The sequence below is a fragment of the Balaenoptera borealis genome, assembly GCF_965194805.1.
Source record: "Balaenoptera borealis genome assembly, chromosome: 9".
Lineage (NCBI taxonomy): Eukaryota > Metazoa > Chordata > Mammalia > Artiodactyla > Balaenopteridae > Balaenoptera > Balaenoptera borealis.
The window spans coordinates 21,221,710-21,237,660 of record NC_138873.1 but is presented as its reverse complement, the minus strand read 5'-3'; the positions used below and the strand labels follow the sequence as shown (position 1 = coordinate 21,237,660).

The 15,951-nt window shown below is 40.0% G+C and overlaps 1 protein-coding gene across 8 annotated transcripts in view; it reads left to right on the top strand.

The window, feature by feature from the left end:
• Nucleotides 1-15,951, top strand: part of PHACTR2 (phosphatase and actin regulator 2) — a gene marked incomplete at its 3' end in the record, with an annotated part of 263,313 nt that overhangs the window by 196,876 nt on the left and 50,486 nt on the right. For all 8 annotated transcript variants that reach the window (XM_082405470.1, XM_082405469.1, XM_082405472.1 and 5 more), the window contains exons 3-4: nucleotides 10,655-10,735; nucleotides 15,501-15,659. In XM_082405470.1, the coding sequence (XP_082261596.1) occupies nucleotides 10,655-10,735; nucleotides 15,501-15,659 (240 nt within the window). The remainder of the gene's footprint in view (nucleotides 1-10,654; nucleotides 10,736-15,500; nucleotides 15,660-15,951) is intronic.

Genomic DNA, 15,951 nt, shown 5'->3' with positions numbered 1-15,951 from the left:
AGACTTTCCATCAAACGGGATGAACCCCCAGGGCACCTGTCTAGTGCCTTTGTGCCTCTCATGAGTTTACAAGAGTCAGCCTGGAAGGAGGAAGGACAAGCGGTGTTTCACGTAGCTCACAATTCCTGGCCCCTAATTACTCTCCTGAGATCACTTGTACTTCCTGGCCCATCTGGGATCGGGGACTTCATTGTTCTAATCCTGAACCTTTATCCCTTGGCAATAAAACCCACGAGTCCCTTTGGATGGATTTACCATGGCTGTTCCCAGCTTGCCCTCTCTGGAAACAGAAGTGATTTCAGCTGCTGCTGCTGTTTGCACAAGGCCAAGGCGATCACCTCTTCTCTCCTCCCATCTCAACTTTTTCTGTCACCTCTGTCACCTGAAATTTTAGAAGTATTACATACACTGTTCAATGAAAAAGTATGATGCTGAACAGTTTTTTTAATCGATTTCTTTTTGTTTTTAATACATTTATTTATTTTATTTATTTATTTTTGGCTGCATTGGGTCTTCGTTGCTGCGCATGGGTTTCTCTATTTGCGAGGAACCGGGGCTGCTCTTAGTTGCGGTGTGCGGGCTTCTCATTGCGGTGGCTTCTCTTGTTGTGGAGCACAGGCTCTAGGCACGTGGGCTTCAGTAGTTGTGGTACTCAGGCTCAGTAGTTGTGGCTTGCGGGCTCTGGAGCGCAGGCTCAGTAGTTGTGGTGCACGGGCTTAGTTGCTCCGTGGCATGTGGGATCTTCCCAGACCAGGGCTTGAACCCGCGTCCCCTGCAGTGGCAGGTGGATTCTTAACCACTGCGCCACCAGGGAAGCCCCTGAACAGTTTTAAAACATCCTACCTTTTATGTAGAAAAGGGAAAAATTAAAATGAGCATTTGAATATGCCTAAGGAAGTCTGGGAGGATACACAAGACACTAATGAAAATGGTTCTTTGCTTGTGGAGTAAGGGTGAGTTTCAATTTGAATAGGTGGGGTACAGGGTAAGAGCCAGTGGGGGACAGAGAGGAAGTGAGATTTTCTACTGTATTCTTTTATAATTTGAACTATGAGAATGTACTACCATCTAAAAATTGCCCAACAAAAATTAACTTTAAAAAGGTTTTCTTCTGAGACAAATAATCTCTGTTATCACTTATATGCAGAATCTAAAAAAATAAACCAAATGAATGTATATTAAAAAAACAAACAAACTTACAGATATAGAGAACAAACTAGTGGTTACCGGTGGGGAGGGTGAAGAGGGAGTGGCAAATAGGGTTTTGGGATTAAAAGGCACAAACTACTATGTATAAAATAGATAAGCAACAAAGATATATTGTACAGCACAGGGAAATATAGCCATTATTTTTAATAACTTTAATGGAGTATAATCTATAAAAATATTGGATATCTGTGTTGTACACTTGAAACTAATATAGTATTGTAAATTAACCATACTTCAACTTTTAAAAATAGTATATTTATATATGTTTGTATTTGCATAAACAGTGAAAGAATACACAAATGACCAATAAGAGCAAGACTTCCAAATGTGTATTATATTTTTAAATTTCTGAAATGAATATATTACCTGTACAAAATATTAAATTAATATTTTAAGAAAATTTAATGCCATGAATGAAGAGCAACAACAAAGCTATGCTAAGCAACTGTTTATTTGTCCAAAAAAAAACAAAAAAAAACAAAGGTTTTCTTCTGTCTTATGTCTTGAAGGAAAATTGGAAAGCATTGTAGTTGTCTTGGGAAAGTTGAAATCTTTGTAATTATCAACTCAGATTGGAGAATGCCAGTGGTGGGCTTTTTGCTTAGACACATTTGCTTTCAACCAGATTCTAAGTATGTGACTGGAAAACATGTTTGGCCTCATTAAGTCTCAGTAGCCTTATCTATTTGATATAAAAATAATTGATTAGCCTGTCTTTCAGGAATACTGGGAGGACTAATGAGAAAATAAATACAAAAATGCTATCTAAGCACCAGATAAACAGATGATTACTGTCAGGTTTTTGGAGGAAGTTGTGTCACTGATTTCCCAAGAGGAGGAAGGGATTGTAGACATCTTCCTCTTTTTTAAGGCCATGAGGGGTAAAAAGAGGGTCTGTGTAGTTCTTTCATATTTCTGCCTTGAAAACCTAGAGACTCTTTGGGTTCTGCTGGAAGAAAATTTAGTGTTAAAAAGCATCTACTTAACACCTTTTTTGATGAGTCAGAGCTTTTCACTGCTGATGAATAGCAACAGGGAATTTATTGGTTCACATAACTGAGAAGCCCAGGGGCACACAACCTTCAGGCATGGTTTGATCCAGGTCCTTAGAAGCTAAGATTAGAAATCTGCCTCCTTTTTGAGTCTGTATTCCTCTGTACTGGGTTTTTTTTTTTTTTTTTTTTTTTAATTTAAGCTCTCCTTTTATGGAGGCAAAGTGACTGATTACTAGCAGCCCTAGGCTCCTATTCAGCTAGTTTTACAGATTCAGAAGAAAGAAAACGCCTTCTTTTCCTGTTGTTACACCAAAATTCTTGGGCCTGGGTCTCATTGGTACAACTCAGACACAGCCCCTCTCCGAACCAGTCACCAATGCCAGGAAGGTACTGGGCTTTGACTGGATAAGCCTGGGAGCCCTGGAGCCCAGGGTTGGGGTTAGCCTCACACAGGTAACGTGGACTCAGAGAGGGGGAAGGTGGTTCCTCAAAGGCTAAATATCATGAGGGCTGTTTCTAAGATAAATAGAAAAGGTAGAAAAGGGCACTAGACATGCCTCCCCTACCTCCCTGCAAAAATGAAACAAAACTGAAGTGCACAATATCTGCTCTGTAATGTATAGTTTCTAGTATCATGGAGATGAAATGATACACAAGACATACCTCATAGAGCTTAGACTAGAGTCGTGTAAATGTGCAACTATGTACACATGTAGCAATAAAAAAAGTAGTAAGTGCTATAACAGCAATAATAGTAATAGCTAACATTTATTCAGTGCTCTCTAGATTCTAGGCTAGTCTAACATTTATTTGTTTTCACTCATTTAATCTCCAGAAGAACCAGAAAGTAGCAGCTGTTATTTCATTTTGTAAATGAGAAAGCAGAGGCACAGAGAGGTTATTTAAAAGTGCTCTAGGGACTTCCCTGGTGACGCAGTGGTTAGGAATGTGCCTGCCAATGCAGGGGACATGGGTTCGAGCCCTGGTCCAGGAAGATCCCACATGGCGTGGAGCAACTAAGCCCGTGTGCCACAACTACTGAGCCTGTGCTCTAGAGCCCGTGAGCCACAACTACTGAGCCTGCATGCCACAGCTACTGAAGCCCATGCACGTAGAGCCCATGCTTTGCAACAAGAGAAGCCACCACAATGAGAAGCCTGTGCACCGCAACAAAGAGTAGCCCCTGCTTGCCGCAACCAGAGAAAGCCCGCGCACAGCAGTGAAAACCCAATGCAGCCGTAAATAAATAAATAAATAAATTTCAAAAAAGTGCTCTAGGGACTTCCCTGGTGGTCCAGTGGCTAAGACTCTGCGCTCCCAATGCAGCGGGCCCAGGTTCGATCCCTGGTCAGGGAGCTAGATCCCACATGCCGCAACTAAGAGTTCACATGCCACAACTGAAAGATCCCACATGCTGCAACTAAAGATCCCACACACTGCAATGAAGATCCTGTGTGCCACAACAAACATCCAGCGCAGCCAAATAAACAAACAAATAAATAAATAAAATTAAAAAATAAGAGTGCTCTAGTTAGAAAATAAACATGGTTACCAAAGGGGAAGGGGGGGACAAATTAGGGGATTAACAGATGTACACTACTATATATAAAATAGATAAACAACAAGGACTTACTGTATAGCACAGGGAACAGTATTCAGTATTTTGTAATAACCTATAATGGAAAAGAATCTGGAAAAGAATATGTATATCTGAATCACTTTGCTGTATACCCAAAACTAACACAACATTGTAAATCAACTATACTTCAGTTAAAAAAAAAAAAAGTGCTTTAGGAGCATAGAGAGTTATTATGGATTCTACCAGCCGGAATAGTGAGATCGCCATGCAGGGGGCGCTGTTTGAAGAGGACTTAAAATTCTAGCAGGATTTCACTGTAGAGGGAGAGGGAAACAGCCTGATTCTAGCAGCAAGAAACAAAGGAAAAAATGTAGCAGAGGAAGTGTTTAGGAAATGGCAAGAAGTAAAGGTTGACTTTAACATTGGGCTTTTGCAAAAGTGAGGTGAGAAAAGAAGTGAGGGGCAGAATGGTTCTTTGGGACCAGTTGTGAAGGTTGGCTGCTGCTCTGAGGAGTTGGGCTTGTTCTGGAGGCTGTAGGATCTGTGAGTAGGGGGAGTGGCGTGGATAAACAAGAAAATGGCCAGACCTCTGAGTGTTTTGAGATGGAGATGTTGGCTTTATTTCTCTGCCTTACATTCTTGAGATGTTTTGAAAGGTTTTTGCAAATGTCCTGTTGGGTGGCATTTTGGTGGTTGTAGTTCTTTAAATGATTTAGCTAAGCCTTAGTGAAGGGTCTTTTAAAGAGGAGACCATTTCTCGACATTCTGTTTTCTGTAATGACTATTGAGGGAGAGGTAAAGCAAAGCCAGGCTCTTATAGGACACTTTCCACGCGAGACAAGCAGGTCTCTGTTTCTGTCTCTGTTTCACAGTAAGGCCATTCAGTACTCAGAACCAAGAAGATAACATGGTCCGCTTATTTAATGGTCTCCTATTTGCTCTTCTATTTTGTTCCGACATTAAACGGTGTTAGAATTGAGAATTAGGACTCTCTTTCCTTGCCAAAAGAAAACACAAGTGGCTTGTGGACTGCAAGATTTACTCTCACAGATACTTCCAGAGTAATATAAAATCTTGGCCATGCATCCACAGAAAGGAGCTGGCGGCGTATGCCCCAGCCTCCTCTCCTGAATGCAGGCTCCGTGCCCAGAAGGACATCATAAATCACTTATAATTTATGATGAGCCCAATCGTGTGCTACACCCTGCTAGTTGGCTGGTGTCTGTCCTCTACACACTGTGACCTCCCTTCTTCAGAGCATACAGGGACTTTTTCAGATGAGCCATAGGACATAGAGCTGAGGATTTTCCCTTTGGCTGGTCCAGCCAAGCAGTCAAGGAGGGAGAAGACTGAAGACTCTTGTTCTTAGAGTTTTGCCACAGGTCTCCCTTGCTCTCTCCCACATTGGAGGTGGGGAAGGGGCAGAAAATAAGACCATTGTTAGCCTATTTTCTTTTATTTAACCTATTTCTTTTAATGCATTGTTTTCAACAAATACACATTTTTGTTTTTTGCTGAGTGCCAACAACCTGCAAAGAAAGCACTGTTGGGGATACAGCAGTCAATGAAACAGAGTTTTGGTTCTCACAGAGACTACACTTACACAAAGTTAGTAGGTCCCATGTCGGAGGTCAGGACACAGTTTGCAGGTTAAGAAGAAGGATAAAGATTGGAAAAGGAGCAAGCTATTCTCCATCAGGTATACAGGGAAGGGACTTCTAATAAGGTGACCTTTGAGCAAAGACTTGAAGGAAGTGAGGGAATGAGCAGGAAGTGATGGAATGAGCCATGTGGGGGTCTGAAAAATCACATCCCAGTAAAGCCAGAGGCCACCAGGCAGGGGTTTGCCTCAGGTGAGAAGCAGCAGGGACTGGAGGGGCTGGAGCAGAGAGAGCCGGGAGGGAGGGGTTTGGGGAGGGCCATCCTGGAGTAGGGGGTGGGGCATCTTAGGGACCATGCCAAGGAGTTGAGAGATTATTCAGTGTGAGATGGACAGCCATTGGAAGTTTGTGGAAGATTGGTCCTTTTCAAATACTTGAAAAACCAGAGTATAGGTATGAAGTCGGGAAAATGGGACACAGTGCTTCCTTCACTTAAACATGAGCTGTTGAAATCAGGATTGAACTGTCAGAACTTTAATTCACCCAAAGTGGGGAGTAAAACAGAAATCATGGTTCTGCACAAAGAAATGCTGGCAAGGATGTAGAGAAAAGGGAACCCTCTTCCACTGTTGGTGGGAATGTAAATTGGTGCAGCCACTGTGAAAAAGAGTAGGGAGATTCCTCAAAAAACTAAAAATAGGGGCTTCCCTGGTGGCGCAGTGGTTGAGAATCTGCCTGCCAATGCAGGGGACACGGGTTTGAGCCCTGGTCTGGGAAGATCCCACATGCCGCAGAGCAACTAGGCCCGTGAGCCACAACTACTGAGCCTGCGCGTCTGGAGCCTGTGCTCCGCAACAAGAGAGGCCGCAATAGTGAGAGGTCTGCGCACTGCAATGAAGAGTGGCCCCCGCTTGCTGCAACTAGAGAAAGCCCTCGCACAAGAAACGAAGACCCAACACAGCAAAAATAAATAAATAATAAATAAATAAATTTAAAAAACAAACAAACAAAAAAACTAAAAATAGAACTATCATATAATCAGCAATTCCACTCCTGGGAATATATCCAAAGAAAACAAAAACACTAATTTGAAAAGATACATGCACCCCAATGTTTGTAGTAGCATTACTTACAATAGCTAAGATATGGAAGCAACCTAAGTGTCCATCAGCAGATGAATGGATAAAGAAGATGTGGTATATATTTACAATGGAATATTACTCAGCCATAAAAAGAATGAAATCCTGCCATTTGCAGCAATGTCGATGGACCTAGACGTTATTATACTTAGTGAAATAAGTCAGACAGAGAAAGACAAATACTGTGTGTTATCACTTATATGTGTAATCTAAAAAATAAAACGAATGAATATAACAACACAGAAACAGATCACAGAAATAGAGAACAAACTAGTGGTTACCAGTGGGGAGAGGGAAGGGAAGAGGTGCATGATAGGAGTAGGGGATTGAGATAGAAATTACTACATATAAAAGAAATAAGCAATAAGAATATATTGTACAGCACAGGGAAATATAGCCGATTTTGTAAGAACTTTAAATGGAGTATAATCCATAAAAATATTGAATCACTATGTTGTACACCTGAAACTAATACAATAATGTAAATCAACTATATTAAAAAAAAAGAAATCATGGTTTTGCTTGGCCTTGTGGTAAAAATCACACATGCTTTTTCAATTAGGATAAAACTGAGTAACCATGAGGCATTTACTCAACTGGCAACAATACTTCTCATGGAGAAGCCCAACTATTACATTCAGTGATCTGTGTCCTGCTAAGTCTCTTCCCCAGCAAGATTCTGGGTATGCTACAGCTGTGAGTGAGACCGCCACCCCCCCCCCCCCCCAGCATTATTGCTGTTGTTGCGCAGATAAGTGTGAGCTTCAGTCGAAGCGCAGCTGGCGGATACTTGGGATCAGATTCTAGGAGGCTTCCATGACCCACTTTGCTCTCAGTGGGCCCAGAGTCACTCTTGCTGTTTTCCACTCACAGATGACTTGCTCAAGTCTAGAGCTGTGGGGAGCGTGGGCTTGATTAATGGGCCGAAGTTACAGGGAGGGAGTGCGATTTTGGCTCTTGATGAGGTATACCTTCCTGAAAGTGAGGGCAATGGAGAACTGGAGGGGGCTCTGCCACAAAGGGACCCTCCTGCCTCCGAATGTCTTCAGGCAGGTGAGCACATCTTAGGAATGTTCCTGAAAGGACTCCTGCTTTGTGTGGCATGTTGGACTAGAATGACCTCGCAGATTCATTCCAATGCAAAACACTTCTGAGCCCATGAAAAAGTGTCCAGTGAACGTGTTCTGCAAACACACAGACACTCTGTAAACATGAGGCACATATTTTAAAAGATGAAGAGTGAGATACTTGTTCTGGGAGTACGGTGGTTGGAACTTGGTGCCTTGACAGCATACCTTCCATGCTTAGTTGCCTGCAGTTTGTTCTCCTTGGCCCAGGACACAGTTATCTGCATTATGTGTTAAAAATGCCCTCAGCCAAAGACCAAACAAATAGCCAAAGGCATTTTCCTATCAGGGCCCCTTTATAGGAGGTAGAGCAAAAGAACAAAGCAGTGGAGTTTGATTCTTGGCAGGAAGCCAAGCTGCCGAGGTCTAGCTCTAGTATTTACATGGAAGAAAGAGGAGGGATTTTTAGCTGAGATTAAGTTAGAACTAAAGCAACAGAAAACTTAACACTAAACTAAAGCATCCTCTGGGATCCATAATGGAACGGCAGAAACAAGGGGATATTTTCGGGCTCTCTGATGATTTTTTTTTTTTTTAAGTTCAAATATGAAAGCTTTTAAAAGGTGCCCAAAGCAGAGATTACAGAATGGCCTTGATTAATGATCCAGGATCACCCACTATTTGAGCTGGACCACCTGTCCTTTAGTGGCCATTGACTCTCATCCCTTGATTTACAGATAATGGGTCAGGGGCCCTGGAACTTGAAGAGTTCCCAACATCACACAACTGGCCGTGGAAGTTCTGGAACTAGCATCCAAGACTTGTGACAACTATTTTGTGTTTTAGGCCACTTTACTGGAGGAGCAGACAATTAGAAGCTCTGTTTCCTAAGAGCCAGGGGCAGACAGCCACAGTGGCTGTGTTCTGAATAGGCAGTGCCTTCAGTTTCCCAGGATGTGGGCTCATCCCGTGCCCAGTGGCGCCTGCAGCCTCAAGCTTAGTGCAGCACAGCTGGGGGTCTCTGGGCCCACCCCCAGGAGTAGGGGCTGAGATCCCGCTGTGAGAGGTCTCAGAGGCCTGCTCCCCCTGGAGGCCCAGTCAGGCGTGAATGAGTCCTACAATCTCGTGAGACTGCAGTGGTCAGGGTCCTACTGAACCCCTCACACAGTCTCCGCAGTGCCCCAGTGTCATTGTGGGTGGTGCTGTTTGGCTTCCTGTGCTGACCGGGGTTCTCTCCTCTTTGACAAAACCTGAACACGTTGAAGCTGCCTTTAATCAACAGTACTCTTTTTACATAAAAGAGCTCCCATAAAAGAACAGCTCCTGCTGGCCCCCCATACCCAGGTAACTTTGTCTGTTGAAATCGCCAACATTTCAGTGAGCTGCTGTCACTTGCTTCTGCAAGGGGTGGTGGAGAGTGGGGCTGGGTGAGTGACCTAAAGGGGCGTGGGGTTTCTGTGTGTGTCTCCAAGTGAACCAATGAGATGTTCAGTATCATTCTTTTGACCTTTCATTCATTTACTCACTCATTCATTCATTCATTCATTTTCTTGTTTGTTTACATTCTGAGTCTAACCAAAAAAAAATAGTTGGACAAAACTTAGAGTAAAGAGTACGCATATGCTATACATAAAATATAAATGAAGTCAGGTCACTCGCTAAGAAGGAGGAAACAGATTTCATCCATGAATTATATGAAATCTATGGTAAATATCAAGCTTTTCTCTGACTTTTCTGGCAACCAAGATACATAATTCCTAGTTATCAGAAAGGGGGAAAAAATCCAATTTCTTTAAGAGACTAAGTGTTGCTATTCTGGGGCTCATGTCATCGCTTAATACAAAGCTGCTGGTCCAAGGCACGTCCCTCCCTCCCCCACCCAGTGTCCTAGCTTCAGGCCACCTGGAGCACCCCCCAAAAAACACGTTCTCAGTATGTGTGAGTGTGTGGCTTGGGGCAATGGGGTTTCATTTAGGTCTTGAAATTATGTTGTCCAGGGTGACTTTAGGATTTGCAAATTATGAAGCCAGGGGTAGGAATTTAGGGGGGGTCAGAATCTAGTCCTACTGTGCATACCTACTCTCCACCAATGTACCTTTCCTTTTCCCCAAAGAGCCCTAGGTAGATCCCTTCTCTGGCCCTGTTTTAGGTGTCAAGGTGCTTTCTTGAACAGGACATCCAGAGGGAATAGAGTTTGGCAGAATGCACTTTGAGGAATGTTGGCTCAAAGGATTAGAAGATGGTATGACCCTGTCATACCACCTTCTTGGCCCTTGAAAGTGGAGAATGGAACTAGTGGTCATATAGACATGTAGGCTTTAGGAACTAATATTATAGACATAAAAGGTGAATACTACTGAAGTCCCACCCTGAGCTCCTAAACTCCGTTCTGAAGTTGTACCAGGAATTTAATTTCTTCCAGAAGAAGAAAGAATCAGTGTTGAGATTCCCATTCCTTTACATACTATGAAAACATGAATTAACTCCATCCTCCCAAGACTTGGGATTTGTCAGGGGATACACCAGAACACTCTAGAACTTGTGGGTATGGCAGGGAAAAGAATTACAGAAATGTTGGACTTTTGTAATAGATGATGTGAGAAAGAAAACACTAGAAAAGAAGTCCCTTCTGTCTGAGGTTCAGATGAGTTGAGTTACCTGAGTGTCTACTGAAAGTTTGTTTTCCATGTAAGCACATTCATACATTGCACATTCATAGAAGCCTGTGTTTTAGAATGCATCATTACTAAAGAAAGGAGTATTTCCAAGTGAGAAGTAGCCTTGGTGCTCCGTAGTTGATACGGGATAATGTGTCTGGATTCTTGGCCACATTCCGTTATTTGGAAGACGAGGCACAGTGGCTGAGCTTCAGGTCTTGGGCTGGGGTTATTTGCCCTGTCCTAATTATGTTGATTCCAATCACGTGGTTTGCTAGGCAACCAGAAAAACTGGGGTTTGAGCCCTTAAGTCAACAGAATGAATATGCTCAATTCTACTTGAAATGTTTTTCATAATTATTTTAAGCAATGACTTGATTCTTACTTGTGCTTATTCTTTTTAAAAGTATTAGAAAGGAAGATTTCTACAAGACAAAGTAGAGAGGAGCTGATAAGAAGGGGAGTTCTTAAGGAATTGCCTGATCAAGGTGAGGAAATTAATCATACATTTAAAATAATTTGATCCTTCCTTCTTTGGTCTTTCTTTCATTTTCTTTTGAAATTTAAGATGATCATGGTCTTTGGGAAATAAAGTACCACACTCTGAGAATCTTGCTTTAATTCAGAATGCCTTTGTGGGCTGCAGAGAATCTAAGGTTTTTCTAGAGAAGAAATTCAATGACCTTTTTGGTGAGTCCTTCACCATATGTCACCCTAAACCTAAAGCTTTACAAAGCTACTCTGTGGCAGGAGATACAGATAAGATACAAATGCTTACATGATTCATTCTCTGTTCTTGAGCTTCAATCTGTCTATACAAGTAAACTCAATTGTTTAAGTAAATGCAAAGTTTTAGCTTGGCTCATGCCTTTTGGTTTCTTAAGTCTACCAGTAAAAGAAAAGAGAGAGAAAAGAGATGGTAAACAGACCTCTCGTCCTTTATACTCTGTAATACACTCAAATGTACAGTCAATAAGGATTAATGGGCAAATTAAATTAATCTGCTTTATGTGTTCTCTCAAGTAATTTTCCCAGCATTGTTCTCTTTTCATTTCTTTGAATCTAGCTCTCTCTCACCATATCACTAACAATTATTATTTCCAAGTGTTTTTTCCCCTACCTCTAATCTTCTTCCCTTTTTTCCTCTATCCTCCCAAGGGGGAATCTTGCTCAAAAAGACAAGGGTTAGATAGAAACTGAGATAGACCCTCAAAAGAAATACCAAGATGGTTATTTCTCCAAATAAATAATACTGAATGATTTTCATTGCTCCCACTACTATAAAACTAAAGGAAATTTTTGTTGCAACATTGCTGACTTACCTCATGCCTTTCCTCACCCCACCCCTCCAAACATTTACTGGGGTAAAATATTATTATTGTGCTTTTATAGGCACAAATAAAATGCTGTTGATTTGGAATTGAAATAATAGTTCTTCTCATTTCCTGATATATATTCCTTGCAAAGAGCTTAACCTCTTTTGGCATGCACTATTTGTAAATCCAAATGCCACGCTTTTCCCAACATCTGAATATTCTAGAAGGAGCTAGGAGATGCTTTACTATTTTACTCCTGCAGAGAAAATAGGGACGTCTGGAGTGAATACTGCCATTTTTCTTGAGCCCTCAAAATTTTAGGTATTTTATTTATTGTACTTTTCTCACTCCATTTTATGAATGAACTTAAAGTAGTCCCTAATTTTCTATTACCTTGAAGCTATTCATTTCCTTCCTGGGACTTTTAGAAATAAAAAATGTACATCCTTAACATTTTTGTACTTGAAGGTGGGCTTGCTGCTGGTATCAAAGTTTGCTTCCTCCCTAATCTCCCTGGAGACGGCAGAGAAATTACATGTCCACTGAAAGCTCAATGCTGGGCGATCACCTTTATAGCGTGGGCCAGTGCACTGTTTTGGTATCCTTTATTTGGAAACCTTTTCAAAGAAAGGAAAAAAAGGAAAAATTTCTGATCAAAACTGTTAATGAGTATTAAAGTTAGAGACTAAAGGCCTCTTTTTTTACCCAATTAAAAATTATAGCTAGAAAAGCGTTTACTTTTTCTAAAGACAAGTGGCAGTCAGTGGTCAGCTGAAAGAAATGCTTAACATTGCTTGGTTTTATTTTGCCTAATCTGTTAAACTATTTGCAAGATGGATTACAATTTCATATACTTACTTTCCAGAAATCTGACTCTATTGGATCTTTGTATTTAATGTTTGCAGACCGAACGTTAAAAGTTTTAAAACATAAAATAACAAAACAGTCTTTAACCTAAACATAGTGTAGTATAGGTTTAATGTTTGGGAAGTCATCAATTACTGAGTCTTACTTTCTACTTTTTGCATGGTCCCTATATAGAACTACAGAAATTACCAAATACTTAGAAATTCCCAGTGAGGCTTATTGTAAATAGAGCCCTTCCCCACCTTCAGCCAAGGGCTGGGGAAAATAGTTTTCTGTCATTTTTCCAAAAACAATTATCTTGAGAATTTCGGTCTGTTTCCAGCTCTCGCCAGAGACTGGAAGCTGCTGTGCTTGGTGAACACCTCCTCTCTTCTGCCAGTGAAGGTTCATTCTTTGCCTTGATGTTCTTGACCTTGTCTTAGCTCTTGACAGTGCTTGTCAATTATGCCCTTTATTCAGTGAGCCAAATAGACTTTTAAAATCCTGCCAGCTACCCTGGATTTGACCTCATCCCATTCCACCCCATACCTTCACTCCCAGCTATTATTATTCCTTTTAGATGACCTTTTTTACGCCAAGATCTAACTTCAATCTAAAAATTCAGTGATTGGCCTTCTCTCCTGAGAAGTCCATGGTCTGGTCCAAGTTTAGTCATCTGGTTCTTACCTTCCATCTTTTCCCTTAGCTTTAACGTGAAGGCATGTAGATGTTTCTGCCTGCATAACAGCCTCCTTTCTTTTTCTCCCATGGTGTCCTCTTTAACCTTCTAATGAGTCACTCAACTTCTGTTCTTACATGATTTTCTTCTTGTCTCTGTTCCTGTGTTAACTGTATCCCCAATGTACCAGTTTACCAGAAAGAGGGAAGTCCCTCAAATACTCTCATGCTTCTTATTTAACCACTTATTTCTGTGTGCTTTATCTCTTGGTTTACTTTAAGCTTACGACCCTTGTCTGAGTTTTCTCCTTCCTTTGCATACAAATGCTCCTGTAAGACTTGGAGTGGGCACATCTTACTGTAACCTGCAGCCTGGCTCAACATCTTGTCTTGCCTTCCTTTGCTGAGCTTGTATTTTACTTACATATATAAACTATATCAAGGACTTAACTTATTTTAATTCTACTGATAAAATAATACGCAAAACTAGAAAACCTTTTCAATACACACACCAATTAATTAATAATAACTTCAGTTCTCCTCTGTTTTATTCTTGAATTCCATATTTATTACAAACATGACTCCTTTTTCTATTATTTCCTATACTTTAGCTTTATATCTCAGAGTAAGTATCTTTCTACATTGTTGATTATTTCTTTCTATCATGTGATAATCCAATTTCTTCTTGTGCCCGCAATTATTTAATTTTCTCTCTAGGTTTTTTGTTCTGAATTTTAAAAATTAGTTATTTAGTCTACTAAAGAATTTTTAATGTAATAATGGTTAAAACAATTAAATTGTCATTAACATGATATCAACATGTTTTCATTACCAACTAAAGTCATAGAAAACAAAGGTAAATTTATATTTGGGTTACCTAAAAATTGAGGATTTTTATATAAAGAAGTCGTTTTCTATTTTGTCTGGAATTTTCCGTTCTTATATTATTTTTTGTTTTTCTGAATCCAGTACCTGGACATTATATTGTGTCTCCCCTCCCTCTTTTTTTACTAGCAAATTTCTTGGGATCCAGTAATAAGAACTAAGAATCTTTTGTTTTCTTTTTGGTTTGTTGTATAGTCTTTAAAAAATCATTACCTTAATTTTATTGAAATAGTTGAGATCTACTTGCAATGGCATTGCCTTCAATTATTGTCTATTTTAGTTTTATACAGGAATCGGATTATAGGTACTTGGAAGTTACATGACTAAGGAACAATTGTTCATTTTAAGTATGACATAATTCTGTGACATGTATTTTACTTATTAAAATGCCATGCTTGTTTTTGTCAATAAGGCCAATGGATTTTATTGTTGAGCCAAAGCAATTCAATCATATTTAATGAAAACTTGGGAGATGGTCTCTGTTTTAGAATGATTGCCAAAATAAGATTAATCAAAAATTGCATAAAATCAGCTCTAATCATGCATTTCTTCAAGTTTGCTGAGTAAAAACTTCAAATCTTTAATTTTGCTTTTACAGTGGTAGCACAGCTTCTTAAAAATTTTCCTGATTTGAACTACAGTTAAAATTTCAAGCATCACTGAATTAAGAGTTTTGGCAAAATCTCTCTCACTTTAGAAACTCCTAGGAATTTATAAACATTCAGGGGTGTTAAAATTAGTTATTTGTGATTTAGATAACATAAATTTTAATTTCAGTTGTGATTTTTAAAAAATTCCCCTGTAATTGCTTTTTTTTACACTTTTTTCCTAATGTTTTCAAATTATTATTAGCTCAACTTAAAGACTTCCTGGTCAGCTATATATGACAATTCCCTGAGTACATTTTAATATTTCCATAAATAGGAAAATGAAAATACAGTTAGCCTTACTGCCATCTTTCCCTGAATAGAGTAGCAGTTATATTACTGTGTAAAGTTAACATGTCATGGATGTAATATTCTGGAGACAGTGGTGCTTGGAAATGTTCATATTCTCCCACTAATCGTTTGTATGTGTAGTTGCATTTCATGTTATTTGTGTATTTGCATTCACCTTGTGTTTTTGGTGCTTGTTAAAAATGTTTATTCCATTTTTCAGATTCCTTTTTTCACAGGTCAGTTTCTGAATGACAAAGAGACTCCTAAGTATTGACTTCAACCAAAACTAAGCCCAAGAAGAGAGGGACTCTCCTGCCTAGGGATATTTTATAATTAGGTTAATCGTTCCTAACTGTCTTGAGATGGCTCCTGGATACTCCCTCCATAACTGCTTTCCCCCAAGACTAAGAATGTTCTAGCTCTTTCATTTGAATGAATTATTCAGTAAAACATGGTGAAAATAGTCCAGGATGTATTTGGTTCCCAGGTCTGAAACATAAACCTGAACCCTACAGTCCTAGTAACTGGAAAACTTGGTTTTAAGAAAGCCATCAAGTTAGACATCTAGGTGTTTCTCTCCCCATTTTTAGATGGAGATGTAACAGTTAACTTTGAAAATTCAAACGGGCACATGATACCCATCGGAGAGGAATCTACCCGAGAGGAAAATGTAGTAAAATCTGAAGAAGGTAATGGCTCTGTAGCTGAAAAAGCATCACCTCTGGAGGAAAAGGCAGAAGATAAGAAAGGTAAAATCAAGAGAAACCCCATATTCTTTTACAGCTCAAAGTTGAGAAGCAGGTCTTAGGCTCCAAATAGTGACCCTAAGACCAGTAGAGAGGAGTTCTGCAAATACAAAGAGGAGAGAAACGATAACTAGCAAAGAGAAATTGGATGGTTTCCTCAGGTAGCTACATCCATTTTATAAGCACATCATTTAATGTTTTATTAAAGGGGGCTAATTAATAGTAAGAATCGGAAGGGGTGGCCTCTTCTATCATTAGAGATGTCTGGGAATGTTATCCTTTCCTCAGGAGCTTT